The sequence below is a fragment of the Sorex fumeus genome, unplaced genomic scaffold (assembly GCF_029834395.1).
Source record: "Sorex fumeus unplaced genomic scaffold, SorFum_2.1 ptg000006l, whole genome shotgun sequence".
In the NCBI taxonomy this organism is placed as follows: domain Eukaryota; kingdom Metazoa; phylum Chordata; class Mammalia; order Eulipotyphla; family Soricidae; genus Sorex; species Sorex fumeus.
In genome coordinates, this window is record NW_026606063.1 from 28131351 (window position 1) to 28152153 (window position 20803).

The 20803-nt window shown below is 39.3% G+C and overlaps 1 protein-coding gene and 1 pseudogene across 1 annotated transcript in view; one reads left to right on the forward strand and one right to left on the reverse strand.

Annotated features, from left to right (window-relative positions):
* The window catches only part of MBOAT2 (membrane bound O-acyltransferase domain containing 2), a 142751-nt gene that overhangs the window by 87240 nt on the left and 34708 nt on the right, over positions 1-20803 (forward strand). The window contains exon 4 of the mRNA XM_056124133.1: positions 14716-14811. Coding sequence (XP_055980108.1) covers positions 14716-14811 — 96 coding nt within the window. The remainder of the gene's footprint in view (positions 1-14715; positions 14812-20803) is intronic.
* LOC130032591 (transcription factor BTF3-like) lies at positions 7202-7673 on the reverse strand (annotated as a pseudogene).

A 20803-nucleotide genomic window follows, 5' to 3' on the forward strand; every position in this document is an offset into this window, starting at 1 on the left:
GTCCTTGGGTATTAGTCATATATATATATATATATGTGTGTATATATATATACATATATGTATACACACACAAATATTTAATTCCACAAATGAGTGCAGTCAGAATACCTTTTCTTGTCAGGCTCTGTGCTAGACATTCAGAGACACAGATTCTCAGGATCATTGAGGAACTCCATCTAGGAAAGAATTTGGACGTTTGATCTGACTGGAACACTATGAAAAGAGGGAGATAGAAGGGACCGGCGTTTAGATGACTGACCCTTAACAGTTGGCTGTCAGCCACCATGAGTAGGATTCTTGACCGGAGGGAAGGTTCCTGAAATGGAGGTTGTCCTTTTATAAAGGCATGTGCGCAGAGTGACAGTGATGCCCTTAACAGTTCACTCTAGGAAAATACGAGTCTTTTCCCATCTTAAAATGTGATGAATGGGGTCAGGGAGATCATAGTAGGAATGGCATTTTCATTGCATGCTGGTGACCCTAGTTTTTTCCTAGTTACTATATGACCTCTGAGCCCTACCAGAAAGTGATCTCTGAGCATAGAGCTAGGAGCAAGCCCTGAGTACAGCCAGGTGTGGCTCCTGAATCCCCTCCCCAAATAAAAGTAGGGAATGACTATTATATACCTTTAAGAGAATGTACTTATAATAGAGGATGTAGCCTTTAAAATTGTTCCTTGGGACCGGAGAGCTAGTATAGGGGTTAAGGCATGTGTTTTGCATACAGCTGAGCCCATTTGATTCTTGGCACCACATGGTCCCCCAAGTCTCTCTGGGTGTGGCCCTGGAGGCCCTAGAGCACCACTGGGAGTGGTTCTAGGACCTTCTCTCCATCAGTCAAGAGTGGGAATAAGTGAATTCTAGGTCACTAGTTCAGGCCTAGGCCTGTTCCTAGTAGGAATTCTTCAATCCGAGCATATTTGTTTTCTTATTTTTTTATTTTTGTTTGTTGTTTTGGAGTCACATCCAGTGGTTCTCAGGGCTTATTCCTTCCTTTCTGCTCAAGGACCACTCCCTGATGGAAGCAGGACTCAGGGGACCATAAGTGGTACAAGGGATTGAACTGGTGCCAGCTTCATTCAAGGCGAGATCCTTAAACTCTGTGTTATCTCTCCTCCCCCATGCATATTTTAAAGATAGATTTGGTTATGAATGCATCATCCATAGAGATATGAACTTACATGTAAAGATTTTGGTGTGTGAAATGTAAGTCCTAGAGATTTGTCACAATCTTTTTGATGCCTTATCATTGTTTACCCTCAGAATGCATGATTACTGCAGAACTCCTCATTCCTGCCCTTTCCCTTTCCACCAGTCATCTGGTATCTATCACTAGAGATTAATTACCTGTTTTAGACTATCTTGGGATTTGAATTATGTGCTATGTAATCTTTGTCTGAATTTTCAAATTGAGCTTAATTTTTAAAAATTCATCATATCATTATTTATCAGAAATGTGTTCCTTTTTATTTGGGTCCCAGTGTAGCCCCTACTGGGACTGTACTGGCTTCGGTTGTTCCCTTTGGGCAGGTCTCCTCAGAAGTGTTTGGGGTCCAGGAGATGCTCAATGGCTAACTCACCTGCCCTGCGAGCAGGAGGCCGTGCATTTGTTCTCTGGCGTCGTCCACATGCAGAGCACTCAGTCCTGGCAAGTGTGCCATCTGTGATCCCGGGCACTGCGAGCAGTTTCCTGCGGCCAGCCCAGCCACGCATGTGTGGACACAGCAACAGAAGGGTGCACATCCCAGTGAGCACTGCAGCCAGTGGATGTGAGAGCCTGCAGACCTCCCAGAATGCATACATGAGCATCTCAGCAACCCCGGGAGCACAGCGACCAGAATGTGCATGAGCCCCACCACTGGGAAAACACAGTCCCCAATGAATACATGTGCGAGCACCACCTCTAGCGAGGGGGAATGTCCTGGGCACTGAGCAGCACCACCTGTACAAGCCCACTGTCTCCACAGCCTCTTCAAGAATATAGAGGAGGGAGGGAAGGAGGAAAGTACCACAAGTACCCAAAGGTGTTGTTTAGCTACTCATGATGTATGAATTTCCAGTTACATTACATTTATACCAACTCTTGGCTTCTATTAACCTTTTAATTTTTTACAGTGAATTTTCTTGGTTTAGGGGCCACATCTACTGGTGCTTACTCCTGGCTCTGTGCTCAGGGGGACTCTGTGTGGTGCCAGGGATTGAACCCAGCTCAGGCGAGTGCAAGAGCCTTACCCGCTGAACTGTCTCTTCAGCCCTTACCAGTTTTGAAAATTTTAGTGATTCAAATAGATGTTTAGTGGTCTTTCACTGTGATTTTATTATTGTTGCTGTGTTTGGGTGCCACAAGATATGGGTTCAGTCCATACTGAACCCATATCTTGTGTTCAGTATGGACTGAACCCATATCTCGCATATTCGAGCATGTGTTTTGCCACTTGAACCATTTCCCAGCTTCCTTATTATGATTTTAATTTTGTTTTTAATCATTAATAACATGGAGCATTTTGTCTTGTGTTTTGGACCATCTATATATCTTTTGAGACATTAAAAAATCTGACTTGAATTTTATCATTGTAACTTATTATTTTTATAATATGGATGTAAGTCCTTAGATAGTTGGATTGTAAATATTATCCCACAATATGTAAGTTAACTCTTTCCTTTTCTGAGGTATGATTTTGAAGAATAAAACTTAACTATTTTTATATCAGTTTCCAGTTTTATATTTTAAACTTGAGAACTTTTATATTTTTCTAAGATAATTTTTTTCTGGAGGGATAGCATAGCAGGTAGGGCGTTTGTCTTGCACACAGCCGACTCGAGTTTGATTCCTCCATCCCTCTCAGAGAGCCTGACAAGCTACTGAGAGTATCCCGCCTGCACAGCAGAGCCTGGCAAGCTCGTGGCATATTCAATATGGCAAAAATAGTAACAACAGGTCTCACAATGGAGATGTTACTGGTGCCCACTCAGCAAATTGATGAACAACGGGAGGATAGTGCTATAGTGCTACAGAATTTTTTCTGCTTAAAGAATATTTTCCAAGAAGTTTCATAGTTTTATGTTTTGGTGGAGGTCAAAGGGCCCTCACAGAGATTCTCAGCAGAGATTCTCAGTGCAAAGGCCCAAGGATATGGTGCTGCTCAGGCCCTGCAGTGCTGGGATTGCCCAGGCCAGCCGGTGGTGCTGAGGCTGTATTAGTGAAGCTCGAGGGGGCATCAGGTGATGCCAAGGATTGAACTGGAGTCTGATGCATGCAAGGCCTGCTCCTAAGCTCCTGTACTATTTCTCAGCCTCATGTTTTTAAGTTTGATTTGGTTAATGACTTATTCAGAATTCATTTTTAGTGTGTTGTGTGCTGAGGGGGATTTACTGTCTTTTCCATATGCATATCCATTTGTCCCAGCATTATTTATTGCAGATGCCTTTTCTTCTGTATTGAATTACATTTCATGTTTATGTGGAGCTTTGTTTCTGGACTTGTTATTCTGTTCACTGAGCTGTGTGCTTAACCTTGCACAAGATTTGAACATCTAAATACTAACATTATTTTCCTTAGTTTGCCTTTCTCTTCTGTCTGTAGTTTCCAAGACTTACATATTCTCTCTCTCTTTCTTTCCCAGTGTTTGTGTTTTTTGTGGAGGTGGGGGGCACACTCAGGGGTGCTCTGGTGTTACTCCACTCTTTGCACTAAGGAATTACTCCTGGCAGTGCTCAGGGATGCCCGGGATTAAATCCAGGTCAGCAGTGTGCAGAGTAAGCACTACTACTATTACTCCAGCACAGTCTATGTGTTTTTAAGGTAAAGGTAAAGGCCCTCCCGTTGATCGTCGATTTGCTCGAGCGGGCCCAGTAACGTCTCCATTGGAGACTTTGTTGTTACTGTGTCTGGCGTATCGAATACGTCATGGGGAGCTTGCCAGGCTCTGCTGTGCGGGCGAGATACTCTCGGTAGCTTGCCGGGCTCTCCGAGAGGGGCGGAGGAATCGAACTCGGGTCGGCCATGTTGGCTGCGTGCAAGGCAAACGCCCTACCACTGTGCTATGTGTTTTTAAAGTTTTAAAAATTATGTAGAAATGCAGATATTGTTGAGTGATCCACATTATTTTGAAGAGAAGAGCAAAGTTTAAGGACCTAAGCGACTTGATTTCAAAACTAAGTATAAGCAAACACTCCCGAAAAATACAGACAGAGGGGAGAAAACCCAAGCAGAAGGCAATGTAGTATTCAGGTATAAAAGCTTTCCTGAAGTTGAAGTATAACCAGAGCTGTCTAACTCGAGCACCTTGGAAAGTGAACAGTTTAATTTAATCAGCACATTAAAACAAACCTGGGGTGGGGCGGCGGGGCGGTGGAGTGGGTATTGTTTGGTTTGGTTTGGTTTTTGCTTCCCCCTTCCTTCCCTCTTTTACCTGTTGTCGTAGCATTGACCATGGCGGTGGCTCATTCTTCAGCTGTGGTGCTTATACACACTTGGTTGCGCTGCGCCCAAAACCACATGCGTGTAGTGCTGGTGACTCCCAAATGGTAGTGCTCTGGGAATTGCACTGGGCTTGGAGGGTGGTTCTAGGGGTTGAACTCGCAGCCTTATGCTCACAAGGTAGGCTGTTGGCCATTAAATTATCCCATGGCCCCTCACTGCTAGTTTTTATTCCCATCTTTATTTTGAAATGGTTGTTGATCGACCTGTTGATCTAGTCTGAGGATTTTTTTTTTCAGTTCTCAGCAATTCCAGATTGTTAACTCCCAGAGCCACCTTGTTTCCCCCCGTAATCATTTTCCACTTCACATCTAAAGTCTAAATGAATGGATGTCTTTGATGTGATTTCGCTTTTAAAAATGAGGCAGTAATTCAGTAGTCATATTTTGATAGAATGTTCTGTTCTGGATCTCTTGATATATTATAGATTTGATTTTGATATTAATTACAATTATGTCAGGGAACATCATTCTGCAAAGAGCAGAAATCCCAACTCTGTTATATGATGGCTAAACAGTGTACAGACATTTACCTATCGAAGCAAGAATTCATGAGGCCAGGCAGTTATTTGGTTAATTCAGAAGCTCAGTGTACATGAGGACATGAAAACATTCTGCTTCTTCTATTTAATTTTTCTACTTTAGGAAAATTTTTTCAGCATATTTAACTTTGTCCCAAGTTAGCTCTATTCTCCCTGCCCCCCCCCCCAAGTAAAAGCTAGCCATTGTCCCTGTGGACATGAAAACAGCAAGTGTCACTTTCTAAGGAGAAAAGCCTTTCCAGAAGCTCCATGTCACGCTTCACAGAACTGACCTTGGTGCCTTGGTGTTGTGCAGGTTACCCAGAACCCTGTTATGGTAAGAAGGCAAGGCCACAGCAAGTGAGAAAAACCTGCATCCCTGTGTGTTTGCGTTTCATAAGTCAGTGAACTAGTACAGAACTAAAGGAGTTTCTTCCAGAGCGCATAATAATCTGTCTAGTTCTGGTCTGTCTGGATTTTACTTTTATGTATGGTATTCTGTTTGAAGGCACAGTGAAACCCATATCTTGGTCATAGGACTTAGAATATATCAGGCAATCATAATATTTACTTATTTGTCTGCTTTATTGTGCAACAGTTTAGCCATGTTTCAAGTATTCAAAAATATAAATGTTGAAATATAAATGTTTTTATGAAAATATTTTAATATTTATTTTATTTTTTTATTGAGATTCTGTGATTTACAATACTATGTTTGGTGGCTTCCCATGCACGTAATTCTAATAGCATACTTATCACCAGTCCCATGCATGTAATTCTAACACCACACCTATCACCAGTGTATCCCCTATCTTTCCCAAGGACCTTCAAACCCACCCCCCTCTCTAGATCCATCTCTACTCAACTGCGTGGATCGTTTCTCCTTCTAGTAATTGGTAAATATTTTCAGAACCTACTCACTTCCTGGGGGAAAATGTATGTAGCAATATGCAATTATAAGTTTATTATAAGTTTTACTTATTTAATGTTATCTGGTATACAATTTACAAATAGTAAAATGCACAGTACTCATAAATTTCATATAGCCAAGTGATTACCATAGAATGTTGTTGAATTTTGCCAAACTCTTACAGCTAATCTATGCTTGTGCAGTTCTACCATGATTTGACAAAATGAGACTTCAAATACCTGTTTCGTGGTATACAGATCACAATATAGATCCTTAAAAAAGTTGCTTAAGGGGCCAGAGAGATAATACAGTGGGTAAGGCAGTTGCTTTCCATGTGGCTGACCCTAGGTTGATCCCCAGCACCACCTATGATCTTCCAAGCACCTCAGGGAGTAATCCCTGAGCCTAGATTCAGGAAGAAGTATGCCCTGAGCACCACTAGGTATGGCCCCCAAAACAAAACAAGTTGCTAATGTTTTCGTAAAAAAAATGTATTTCTAACATGAATGTTGGTAGTGTTGTTTATCTTAATGAATAAAATGAGAGTGAAATAAGATCTATATCATAACTTCTCTCATTTGTCTACATGAGCATCTTTTTTACTGAAAAAAATTTGAATTTGATTAGTTTTTGAATATTGGAAAATATTTTTATTCTTTGACTATTCACAATGCAATGGCTATAATTATGTCACATATTTTAGCTTAATGTGCATCATTGCCATATAATTTTAATTCTAATATGGCTGCATCAGCAAACTTTTCCCATAATGGGCCATAGAGTAAATATTTTAGACATTGAGGGTCATACTGTAGCAGCTATTCAACTCAGGTGTACTAAGGCGAAGGCAGCCTTTGTATGTAAATAAGTAGGCGTGGATATGATCCAGTATAACTAGATTTTTAAAAGCTGGCCCTAAGTGAATTTGCCCTACTGACTTTTGTTAGACAATTCCTGGTTTCAACAGTCAAGAAGATTTATAGTGTTTGCCGATTTCCCTGATATATTTAATGAATACAATGACAGGTTTTTTTTTTTTAAACTGGGAAAGAACTTGTTAACCTTAGTTTTAAACTTTGCTCCCAGGCTTCTTCAGCTTAATTAGCTGCAAAGAATGAGCTATATGTAAGGCAAAAATTGAAAAGAGCTTCAGTGTCCAAGGGGTTTGAGCTTAAAAATATTAGATCTAGATCGTATTAGATCCTCGAAGAAAATTTTAAGTCAGTCATAATAGAAAATAACATCTCCTAGTAACTTCTTCAAGTTTTATCTTTGTCAGAAATTGACTCAATTCAGTTCATTTTATTCTTGGAAGCCTTATCAAAATTCTCCCCGAGATCTGGAACTTCATCATCATCATCTTCTCCAGCAGCATGTGTTACTTTCCCTTCCACCGATTGTTTCAGGCCAAGCTTCAGCAGGTCTCCTTTAACTAGTCAGATGGTCTGCAGCCAGCCGGTTTAATTGCTGGGAAGCATTTCTGTCAGCTGCTTTGTCTCAGCATGGCAGGTAATGGTGAAAGTACTTGTTGTCAGGGATGCCTGAACTTTCGGGTTGCTAAAGTGGGTCACTGTTTCTTGTTTTGTGAACAGATACTTTTTCAATCCCAGCAGTACTGTTTACACTGAACTTCTTTAAGGAGAATTGAAGTTCTTTATCATCTGCTGTAGTTTTTCTGTGAACCATGTTCTTCTTTCTCTGAGCATTTCCGTTCCTGCCAATGCTCACTTGTGCCTGCAGTTTGACGAGCTTCCTTTCTTTCATCTTTTTGTTCAACATTTCTATTGGTGTAGAAATGTAGCCATGTAGGGGGCTGAGTTGGAGCTCAGAAGATCTGGAAGACCAGCTCAGATTAGGTGCATACATGCAGGGTCCAAAGGTAGCTTTAAGGCACTAACTTGAAGTCCCTGAAGGTGGTTGTGGAAAGAAATGCATAGTTTCTCAACATTATACCCATCACAGGTACAATAGAGGTATCTCAAAAAAAGATTTTGAGATAACCAAAAGCATAGAAAATAGAAATAGTAAGAATTCAGAAGTGATATAGTTTGAATATTTAGCATTTTCATTTGTAATGTTTTATTTTTGTTTACATATAACTTTTTAAATAATGACTGAATTTAGCAGCTTACAAAAACTCTTGGAAAATAACCACTGTCATAAACTAGTAGGAACCAGATCTAGAATTTTCCTGCACATAGCTAGCATATTGGATAATGCAAAGCTCACGATTTCCAAGAATCTCATCTGATGTGTCATAGATGATATCTCTTGCCAGGGAGAATGGGTAATTGTATACTTAACCCTTTGGCTTTAGAGGAGAGCAAGGGAAATTTCTGAAATGCATATGTAGTGGGTCTGGATTTTTTTCTGAAAATTTTTCCATTAAATTGTAATGTATGTTTTATGGACAAACATGCATGTATACATAAGAATATCATTTTTTCTGAAAAGACTTCATATATAAATATAATATCATTTACTTTCTATTTCCCACCTAACACTTGCATTATATGTACATATGAAACCTCCTTGGTGGTCTGCTGGTTAGGATTCAAAGCTGACTTTCACTGGGTATACATATAGATGTTTTCTTTTTCACTGTTATTGAATTCCATAGTGTGATTTTTCTGTTTTATTTCTATTTAACTAATATATTGTAATCTTTTTGTTGGTTTTCCATTTTTAATAGCATTGATGCTTTAGTAAATATTTTTGTATTTATCCTTGTGCATGTATGTGTATTTATTTTGTTTAAAATATTTGGGGGCGTGGGGTAGGCCATACCCAACAGTGCTCAAGGCTTCCTCCTGTCTCTATGCTTGGGGTCTCTCCTAGCAGACTCTAGGGACCCTCTGTGGTGCTTGGGATTGAACCCGGGTTGGTAGCATGTGAAGCAAGCACCGTACCCACTGCACTATCATTCCAGCCCTGAGTGTTTATTTTTAAGGATAGATTCCTGAAAGAGAACTGAAAAACAGTGTACAAAGTCTGATGGATACTGCAGAATTACCAGGATATTTAAAATGTTGTTGTTACCAGCTATAGTTGAGAGTTTTCTCTGCTCAAATGGATATCATCTACCTTGAAACTTTTGCCTATTGTGTTGGAAATTTTTTTTATGTATATGTTTCTGTATTGTATTATTTCATTGTTTCTTAACTTGAATCGTATTTATTTTTATTTATTTATTTTTTATTAGTGAAACATCATGAGGTACAGTTATAGAATTACAAATTTTTGTGTTTGGGTTTCAGTTATACAATGATCAAGTACTCATCCCTCCACCAGCGCCCATCCTCCACCACCATGAGTCCCAGCATTCCTCCCACCCCCATCATATTTATTTTTTAAATGACTGACTTCTATTCTGTAATTTCCTATCCACATTCTCATCCATTTTTACTTGAATTCTTAATTCTTTTTATTTGTGAAGTTTCCTTGCATAGTAAATAATTTCTGTAGCTTTTTTTGTTGTCTGTCATTTAGATATTTCCATTGTTTATGTAGTAAGTATTTATCAGGCTTTATTTTCATGATTTTTATTTATTTATTTGCCTTTTGCTTTTTGGGTCACACCCAACAATACACAGGGCTTACTCCTGGCTCTGCACTCAGGAATTACTCCTGACAGTGCTCAGGGAACCATATGGTATGCTGGGAATAGAACCCAGGTCAGCCACGTGCAAGGCAAACACCCTACCTGCTGTGCTATCACTCCAGCCCCAACATTTATTTTTTAAACATATTTGGAAGATTCCTCATTCCAGGATTTAAGTACGTTCTTTTGTGTATTATTCTAATACTTTAAATTGTCATACATTTTTCATTTATATATTTTCACAGTCCAAAGTGTTGTATTTATATGTAGCATAAGCTGGAAAACCTTTTTATTTCTGAAGGAAAGCTAACTTTTAACCTCACTTACCTCCTTCCCCACTAATTCTGGATTGTACAATGAGTTTCTTTGTAATTTTGCTCTCTGTTGGTTAATCTTTGATCTATTTCTGAAACAATACTATGTTATGAATCAACATGACATATTTATCTGTAGGATGAGAAAGTTCTCCTCATGTTTGTTTAGTTTTTCAGGAGACCTTGAAAATTGCTTGTCAGAGTCCTCTTGAAGTGTATTTCTCAACCCCTTTCCAGCCGTGGCCCACCGCTGACCTTGTTTCCTTCCTTCCTCTGTTCCCCCTCTCCTACCAGTTGTCCCCTTAATGTTGTACTGTGTCCCCCTTCCCCCTCTGGCTGAAGTATTTTCACCTTGGAACATCCTGGGAGCCTGTACTCTGCTCTAAAGAATTGATTTTGGGGAGGAGACCACACATAGTTGTGCTCAGGGGCTGCTCCTTGCTTGGGGTGTGCTCACATGCTGAGGGGACAAAGCAATTCCATGGATGAAACCCAGGCCTGTCTCTTCAATGCAAAGCATGAGCTCTGCCTATTGAGCTCTCTCTCAAGCCTAGTATTGTCGGGATTTTAATTGGGATTATAATACTAAATTTAGAAATAAAATTTGGGAGCATGAACTTTGATGAGAACTTTGATGTTGTTTGAACTTTCAAAATAAGTCTACAAGTAGGGCAATCATATTAACGTACAAACCTCTCCTACCCACTTCAAATCCTCATTCATTTTCCCCATGCCATACTAGAGGATTGAAGCTGATCAACAACTGAATACTTTGGTAGTGCTAAGCACGAGAGAGCGTTCTTTCCCTGAGTTTACTAGCTTTATTTATGTGGAAAAATTAAATTTTATAAACTTTCTGTTCATATGTATACTATAGCTATTTTCCCTTTATGTCATCAATATAATGATACATACTCCTATTATTTCTGTATTGAATTATATACTTGTCTCTATAAAATTCTACCTAATTGAGATGTTCTATTTTAAATTACTTTTAGCTTGCAAAATTCTTATGAAAGAATTGTTTATTGCACATGACAAATGATTCCAAAATTACTGTCTTCACTATGTTGTTTAAATAGTTCTGTAGGGTGACTAAATTCAATGAAATAATTTTTGTTTGGGTTTTCTTTTGCTATAAAATTTTTTTTGTTGTTTTTGGGCCACACCTCGTGATGCTTAGGGGTTACTCTTTGCTCTGCACTCAGAGAACACTCCTGTGGTGCCCATATGCTCAAATGGGGTGGCAGGGAACTGAACCGGGGTTGAGTGAGTGTAAGACAAGCAACTCAACCACTGTACTGTCTCACTGGCACACATTAGTGATTAAATATTGACTAGAACTGTAGACATTTAAAGATCTGGCTGTTTGACATCCAAGATGCTTCTCTCTGTGGCTGGCCATAGTGATGGCTATTGGCTGGGAGAGGAGCTTGTATTGTTGCCTGGTGCAGTTACACTTGCCTCTCTGTGGGCTTGGGATGCTCACTTCTGATGACTGGTTGGACTCAGAGAGCACAAGTCAAGTAAGACCAGACATACCATGAAATCTAGGATGAAGCTTTGAGGTTCCTTATGACCAAGCCTCAGGAGTCATTTTCATTGTATTGTATTGTATTGATAAACCAAGTTATTCAGTTCAGTCCAGACTCAAAAGGCTAGAAATTATATTCCCACTCTTGTACAGAACCAGTTGGTCAAGAGAGATGGTGTGATTGGGGGAATTAGTCTTTGGAGACATCCTGTCACTGATCCATATAATTCACACATTTTGCATAAAAAATAAAATCGCTTCACTACTTAAGAGCCACAGAATTTTATTTCATTGTGGGGTAGTACAGTTCAAGATCTCTGCCTTGTCACATGAAAAAATGCTGTACATCGCTAATCATCAAGGAGATGCAAATCTAAGCAACAATAAGATATCATCTCACACTACAGAGACTGGCACACGTCAAAAAGAACAAGAACATCCAGGTCTGGTGCAGATATGGGGGAAAAGGGACTTTCTTTCATTGTTATTCGGAATGCTGAATGGTCCAGCCTTTTTGGAAAACTATATGGGCATTCCTTCAAAAACTATAAATTGAGCTCCCATATGACCCAGCAATACCACTTCTGGGAAAATATCCTGAGGGTGCAGAAAAACACAGTAGAGGGGCAGGAGTGATAACACAGTGGGTAGGGTGTTTGCCTTGCATGCGGCTGACCCAGGTTCGGTTCCCAGCATCCTATATGGTCCCCTGAGCACCGCTAGGGTAATTCCTGAGTGCACGAGCCAGGAGTAACCTCTGTGCATTGCTGGGTGTGACCCAAAAAGCAAAAAAGAAAAAAAAATAACAGTAGAAATGGCATCTGTGCGTGTATGTTCATTGCAGCACTATTCACAATAGCCAGAATCTGGAAACAAACCAAGTGCCCAAGGATAGACTACTGGCTAAAGAAACTTTGGTACATCTACACAATGGAATACTATGCAGCATCTTAGGAAAGATTAAGTCATGAAATTTGCTTATAAATGGATGGTCATGGAGAGTATCATGCTAAGTGAAATGAGTCAGAAAGAGAGGGACAGACATAGAATGACTGCACTCATTTGTGAAATATAAAATGTCATAATATGAGACTAACACCCAAGGACAGTAGAAACAGGGCCAGGAAGATTGCTCCATGGTTGAAAGCCTGCCTTATGAGGTGGGGAGAGGGCAGCTGGAATAGAGAAGGGATCACTGTGTCAATGATGGTTGGAGAGATTGCTCGGGATGGGAGATGTGTGCTGAAAGTAGATAAAGGACCAAACATAATGCTTCTTATTATCTGTATTGCAAACCATAATGCCCATTAGTAGAAAGAAAGAGGGAAACTGTCTGCCATAGAGGCAGGGGGAGAGGTGGGACACAGGGAAATGGGAGGGGAGGAGTGGATATCGGGGACATTGGTGATGGAAAATGTACAATGGTGGAGGGATGGGTGTTCGATCATTGTGTAACTGAAAATAAAACATGAATGCTTTGTAAGTGTTGCACACAGTGATTCAATAATAGTTTAAAAAAAAGATGTCTGCCTTGTCTCAAGTTTTTAGTGTGGATGAAGCTTTTTTGGTGTGGTTCCTCAAGTACAGTACTCCACGTGAGGATTTTAATAAAGAACAAGTTTGATTAGGGCTACACCCAAGTTTCACTTGCCAGTTTCTGTTCTCATTATGCTTCTGCATCAAGACAATGCCTAAAGCTCTTTGGTATATTATTTTGGACCAGGAATTCCAGAAAGGTTCAATTAGTTAGATCTGACACTTAACTCACTTAACCTTGTGACAGGCTTTTTTCCTCTTTCTCTCCCAAATGTCTCATCCTACGTAGCCTGGCATAGATCTGTCACATTTCCCTTGTGACAGTTATATTCCTAAAGGCAAGTCAGAATTGCCCGGCCAGTTATTGATTACACCTGGAACTAGCAAGCTATTGCTTGCTTCTACCACAGTGCTCAGCTAGAGCACCAGCCCAATTCAAAATGGGTGTAGAAATAGATTATTTTCAGTGGAACACAGAAGGCCCAGTTGTAGAAGGACAGTAAAGTGGGAGAGATATCATTAATGTCACCTTTGGGGAAAATATATGCCAAGTGCTTTTTATTTAAAAAAAATTGGGGAGGGAGGTTAATTTTGGGCCACACCCATCTGTGCTTGGGGCTTATTCCTAGACTTGCACTCAGACATCACTCTTAGTGGAGCTCGGAAAACCATATGGGATGCTGGGGAGTCAATCCCAGACAGCCACATGCAAGAACCCTACCCTCTGTACTATCTCTCTAGACCCCAGATGCATTTTAGAATTTAAGTTTGATTATTTGTCAATACTGTGTGTGAATATGAATCGGTGTTGTTTTTCCAAATGTAGTTATCAGAATTATATTCACTTTATAAAGCTTTTGAATTAGGAAGATTTCTCTCTTTCTCACCAATCCTCACTCTCTCCCCGCTTTTCTGATTCAGAAATAATTTACGTAGATTATAATTACCTGCTTGAAGTTTGAAATAACTCTTTCATAAAATTTTTGAATTGCTTACGTAAGAGGCTTAAGACTAACTTATCCAAATGTGTTGGTTTTATTTTGTCTTCTAGTTAGGAAATCTCTAAATTAAGAACATTTAAATATTTGTCCACAGTTCTCTATGTTTTGGTTTTATGTGTCGTATAAGCAATTCTTTACTCCACTTAGAATTGTTTACATGGGAATATAGTTATCTATTATCAAAATTTAACTAATTAGGTAATCAGACCTAATTGCCACATATGTGTGTGGCAGCCTCTATTCTATATAATTTTACATGTTCTAGAATTTTCTCTGTGTTCCTATTTGCTCCTATAGATATATCAATTATCTCTCCCTGTCTGTTTTTATTTCATTGTAACTTTGCTAATTGGAGTTTACTGTGAAAGCACTAAATGTTTATGCCTAGGAAATGAGAGTAAATGACACTTGATCTGCACTCAGGATATACAATTTTAGACTATCAAGTTAAAAAAGTTCAAGAATATGTACAATATATTTTAGCCAGATTTTTGTTTATTAAATATGGAAAACTAAAAAAATACCAATTCTTACATTTCAGTGCTTTATGAGCATGGCATTGAGATACACAATTTGGTGTCTGAAAGTCATTAAGAAAGAAAACAAAAAAAGGTAGTTATGAAATGCTTTCATCATGAGTATGGTACAAAATTTAAGCAAACTGAAGAAGAAACTAATTTTTATTTATGGAAGAAAATTATTTTTCAAGTTATCCTAGTATCTTTAATTTTGAACATCATAATTAATAAGTTACTTTAAAGTATATTCTTCAAACATGAATATTTCATTTTCACTAATCCTGCTTATTTTTGTTTTACAGATATTGTTTTGTGTTTGCTTTGGGATACCTCACAGTGTGCCAAATTACTAGAGTTTATATCTTTGATTATGGACAATATTCTGCTGATTTTTCGGGGTAAGTATAAAACTTTGATTCAGTAGCCTGTTATATCTATTTTGGCATATTGATTGAAGAAAAGAATATAGTTGCATTTAGTAGTTCAAATAAAAGCTGGTGTTAAACATTTTAGTCAGAAATTTCATTATGAGTTCAACATTTTTCTTTTTTTTTTTTTGCTCTTTTTTTTGGGGGGGGGGGTCATACCGGCGATGCACAGGGGTTACTCCTGGCTCTGCACTCAGGAATCACTCCTGGCAGTGCTCAGGGGACCATATGGGATGCTGGGGATCAAACCCGGGTCGGCTACGTGCAAGGCAAATGCCCTGCCCACTATCCTATCGCTCCAGCCCCTAACATTTTTCTTTTAAAGTGTTCTTATAGTACAGTATGAATCACAAAATAACCTGTCCTTTTAAATGGACTTATTTAGTATTTCTAAATATGTAGCAATAAATTTATTATTTGTCATTCTGAGATTGAAAGGATTTTTCTAGTTCTGAAAAAATCTGAAATCAGTTCTGAAAAAAAACTTGAAACTATTGAAAATTGAGCTTGTAGAATTGCTACCTTTTCCTTGCTCTTTTGCGTTCCTTTTATAGTTATTCATCAGCATCTGTGTAAGATCTGATCACTTGTTCTTTCTTTTTTAACACCTGCAAACCAAGGACCACGGGTGGTCTAATCAGACTGAATGTCCTTGAGAAAACCCTTGAGTTTTGATTCTGTGCAATGATTCATTTCATGTTTTTGAAGTGTTCTACTTCTCATAATGAGTATTCAACTGATCAGTGGGAATAACTTTGGGGTTTTGTTCTTTCAGTGAGGATTTTGAGACCATTTGGTTCTTTTTGTTCAGCAACAAAATTGGTTGAAGGTTTTCCATGAGATAAACACTAGTGGAGTCATTAGGCGCTTAACTTGCTCATTATTTTTTTAAGGGGAAATTTGCTCTCACCTTGGTAGAACTGTCCTCTCATTGTTCATTGATTTACTCAAGGGGGGCCAGTAACATCTCCATTGTGAGACTTGCTGTTACTGTGTTTGGCATATTGAATACGTCACGGGGAGCTTGCCACGCTTTGCCGTGCGGGCAAGATACTCTTGGTAGCTTGCCAGCCTCTCCAAGAGGGGCAGAGGAATCGAATCTGGCTCGGCCACGCCGGCCTCACACAAGGCAAATGTCCTACTGCTGTGTTATTGCTCCAACCCCCAGGTTAAATTGAACCTTTACATTATTCTTTTTGTCAGACCTGACAATTTTCCTTTTCTTTTGAACATGAAACAGAGACTTGCTTGTAAAGTCAGCCTTGAATCATCAGGATAAATAGTAGCCAGAAAATCCAGTGTTAGGATAAGAAAAGTAGGAAAAATCATAGCATTATGAAAAAAATTGTTCAACAGTAAACATGAACTACTGTTTAAGAGAAAAGTCAGTATTATAAAAATCTGAGACTTTTAGTGGATGAGCTGTTTTTCTCCTTAATGAGATATAAATGAATTTTATTTTTATTAAATAATTTTAAAAATAGGTTTGGATGAAGAGCGGGTGGGGAGAGGACAGCTGGAATAAAGAAGGGATCACTAAGAAAATGATGGTTGGAGGAATCGGTCAGGATGGGAGATGTGTACCGAGAGTAGATAAAGGACCAAACATGATAACCTCTCAGTGTCTGCATTGCAAGCCATAATGCCCCAAAGTAGAGAGAGAGAATGGGGAATATTATCTGCCATGGAGGCAGGAGGAGGGTGGGAAAGGAGGGTTATACCGGGGATATTGGTGGTGGGGAATGTGCACTGGTGGAGGGATGGGTGTTTGATCATTCTGTGATTGTAACTCAAACAAGAAAGCTTGTAACTATATCTCACCATGAATCAATAAAATTAAAAAAAAAAAGAAAAGGACCATTTATATGTACTTATAGTTTATAAATTGTGAGTATTCTCACTATGAACACTTTCTCAGGACATCACCTGAAGAAATATGATGTTCATATATTTTTCATTGAAATCTTCCACTGTGTATTGTCTGTTTTATTTTCTACAAATTTTCTCATTATAATTAATAAGCAGTCTATATATGATATATACTTTAAGTACACCCAAATGAACATCTCTTTATCACAAATAATTATGTGTATTCTTGAAGAAAATGTGCTAATGAGAAGAATCAATAAGTATATTGGTCTGTCATAGAAAGGGTGAATTTGAAGAAGTAACCCAGGTCACTAATCTTAAGAGGCTAATGAAATTCAGAGCTAGTTTGTAACTTTGAAAGGATCAAATTTAGGGCTAAGGATCAAAATTAGAGCTTAGAATGTGGCTTACTGGTAGAGCACACGTTTTGAACACATGAGGTCCTATGATCTATATGTGCACCAAAATTTTAAAAAAAATAACCAAAATTAAATAGAAAAATATGATTTTCCTGAGAACAGTGACCAGACTGATCTTGTTCATCTTGTGAGCACACTGCTTAGCACATAATGGAATTAATTAATACTTACCGAGTCGATAATTATACATTAACAAAGAAGTGCTCAGTAAAGTGAAAACTATAGCGACCCAGATTCAATACCTTGCACCATATAGTTCTTTAAACATAGAAAGAGTATGTGGCCTAAGCACTGCCTGATGTGGCCTGAAAACCAAACAGAAACCAAACAAAATGATGTTAACAGGTGCTGGAGTGATAGCACAGCAGGTAGGGCGTTGGCCTTGCTCGCAGCGAACCCGAGTTCAATTCCCAGCATCCCATATGGTTCCCTGAGCACCACCAGGAGTAATTCCTGAGTGCAGAGCCAGGAGTAACCTGGCTCTGCAAGTAGCAACTAAAATTGAACCGTATGTAAAATCATGAATTTTCTGTTGGAGTCGTATGATGCAGGCAAACCTGCCAGAGGTGCTGAGCAGATAACATTCTAACTTCTAATCCTACATTAACTACATTTCTCTAGCTTGTGTTTTGTGATTCACAAAACATCATTGAAAAAAATCTGTGGTGCTTACATATTCAGTAACCAGATGTAAAGGGTAATTTTCAGGGATTCCATCTAGGCAGTGCTTAGGGGGGGTCAGGAATCTGATGGCAATATTGGTTCCTGTGTGTAGGCTAGATGCTCAGCACTCCAATTAATGATGCTCTTCTCAAGTGGTGCTGGGGGCCACCAGGACCATACCTAGCAGTGTTTGGGGGACTCTGCAGTGCCAGAGATAGAGCTTGGGTTCTGCTCGTGCCAGGCATGCACTCCAGACTTTGGAGCTATTTCCCTGGACTCTTAAAAAGTAACTTAACATAATTAAAGCCATCTACCACAAGCCTACAGCAAGCATCATCCTCAATGGGGAAAAACTGAGAGCCTTCCCTCTAAGATCAGGGACGAGACAAGGATGCCCACTATCTCCACTGCTGTTCAATATAGTACTGGAAGTACTTGCAATAGTGATTAAGCAAGAAAAAGATATTAAGGGCATTCAGGTAGGAAAGGAAGAAATCAAGCTCTCACTATTCGCAGATGATATGATACTCTACTTAGAGAACCCAATAACCTCCACCAAAAAACTCCTAGAAACAATAGACTCGTATAGTAAAGTTGCAGGCTATAAAATCAATACCCAAAAGTCCATGGCTTTCCTATACGCAAACAGTGAGAGAGAAGAAAGCAACATGAAAAAAACAATCCCGTTCACCATTGTGCCCCAGAAAATCAAGTACCTAGGAATCAGCTTAACTAAGGAAGTAAAGGACCTGTACAAAGAAAAGTACAAAACGCTACTTCAGGAAATAAAAGAGGACATGAGGAAATGGAAATATATCCCCTGCTCATGGGTCGGGAGACTTAACATTGTCAAAATGGCAATGCTACCGAAAGCATTGTATAAATTCAATGCAATCCCTATAAGCATACCCATGACATTCTTCAAAGAAATGGAGCAAACACTCCTGAAATTTATATGGAACAATAAGCCCCCACGAATAGCTAAAGCAATTCTTGGGAAAAAGAAAATGGGAGGAATCAACCTCCCGAACTTCAAACTGTACTACAAAGCAGTAATAATTAAAACAGCATGGTACTGGAACAAAGGCAGAACTGCAGACCAATGGAACAGGGTTGAATACACTGACATCTCCCCTCAGTCATATGATCATCTAATCTTTGATAAAGGTTCAAGTAATGTGAAGTGGAGTAAGGAAAGCTTCTTTAACAAATTGTGCTGGCATCATTGGACGGCTACATGCAAAAAAATGGGCTAAGAACTCTGCCTAACACCATGTACAAAAGTAAGATCAAAATGGATTAAAGACCTCAACATCAGACCAGAAACCATAAGGTACATTGAAGACACAGTTGGCAAAACCCTCCATGATATTGAAGCTAATGGTATCTTCAAAGATGCCACGCCACTGTCTGAGCAAGTGAAAACAGAGGTAGATAAATGGGACTATCTTAAACTAAGAAGCTTCTGCACCTCCAAAGAAACAGTGACCAAAATACAAAGACAGTCTACAGAATGGGAAAGGATATTCGCCGAATACACATCTGACAAGGGGTTGATATCCAGGATATACAAAATACTGGTTAAACTCCACAAGAAGAAAACATCCAACCCCATCCAAAAATGGGACAATGAAATGAACAGAAACTTTCTCAAAGAAGAAATCCGAATGGCAAAAAAGCACATGAGAAAATGCTCTACATCATTAATCATCAGGGAGATGCAGATCAAAACCACAATGAGATACCATCTCACACCTCAGAGACTGGCCCACATTCAAAAGAACAAAAGCAACCGATGCTGGCGTGGATGTGGCGAGAAAGGGACACTCCTTCACTGTTGGTGGGAATGTCAACTGGTTCAGCCCTTCTGGTAAACAGTATGGACGATTCTCAAAAAATTAGAAATTGAGCTCCCATTTGACCCAGCAATACCACTCCTGGGAATATATCCCAGAGAGGCAAAAATGTATAGTCGAAGTGACATCTGCACTTGTTTGTTCATTGCAGCACTCTTTACAATAGCCAGAAACTGGAAGAAACCTGACTGCCCAAGAACAGATGACTGGTTAAAGAAACGTTGGTACATCTACACAATGGAGTACTATGTAACTGTTAGAAAAGATGAAGTCATGAAATTTACATACAGGTGGTACAACATGGAAAGTATCATGCTAAGCGAAATGAGTCAGAAAGAGAGGGATAGACATAGAAAGATTGCATTCATCTGGGGGATATAAAGTAACAAATTATGAGATTAATACCCAAGAATAGCTGAGATCAGCACCAGGAGGATTACTCCATAACTTAGAGGCCAGCCGGGTATTCTAGGGGAAAGGGCAGTTCAGATAGAGAAGGGAGCACCAAATAAAGGGTGTTAGGAGGATCCTCCCAGGAGGGGAGATGCATGTCGAAAGTAGACTATGGACTGAACATGTTTGCCACTCAATGCCTCTTTTGCAGAACACAACACCCAAAACGAGAGAGAGAACACAGGGGATTGCCCCGCCACAGAGGCAGGGGGAAATGGGGGGATGGGTGTGGGAGGGATATTATCCATGGTGGTGGAAAATGGGCACTGGTGGAGGGATGGGTATCTTATCATTGTAGAATCGAAACCCAAGCACAAAAAATGGTAAATCTACAACTGTACCTCATGGTGTTTCACTAATAAAAAAATAAATAAATAAAAATTTAAAAAAAAATTTTCAAAAAAAAAAGTAACTTAACATTGGGGCCTGAGTAGAGTGGGTAGGGCCTTTGTCTTGAATGGCTGACCTAAATTTTATCCCTGCTTCCATATGGTCCCCAATCCCTACTAAGAGAGATCCCTGTGCTCAGATCCAAGAGTAAGCCCTGAGCATCATTGGTGTGACCCCAAAACTTCACTTGATCACTTGATATCCCGTTACTCATCAATTTGCTTGAGCAGGTGCCAGTAACATCTCCATTCATCCCTGTTGTGCGCCAGTGTAGCCCAATGGCATCTGCTCATTCTAGGAACACGAACAGCC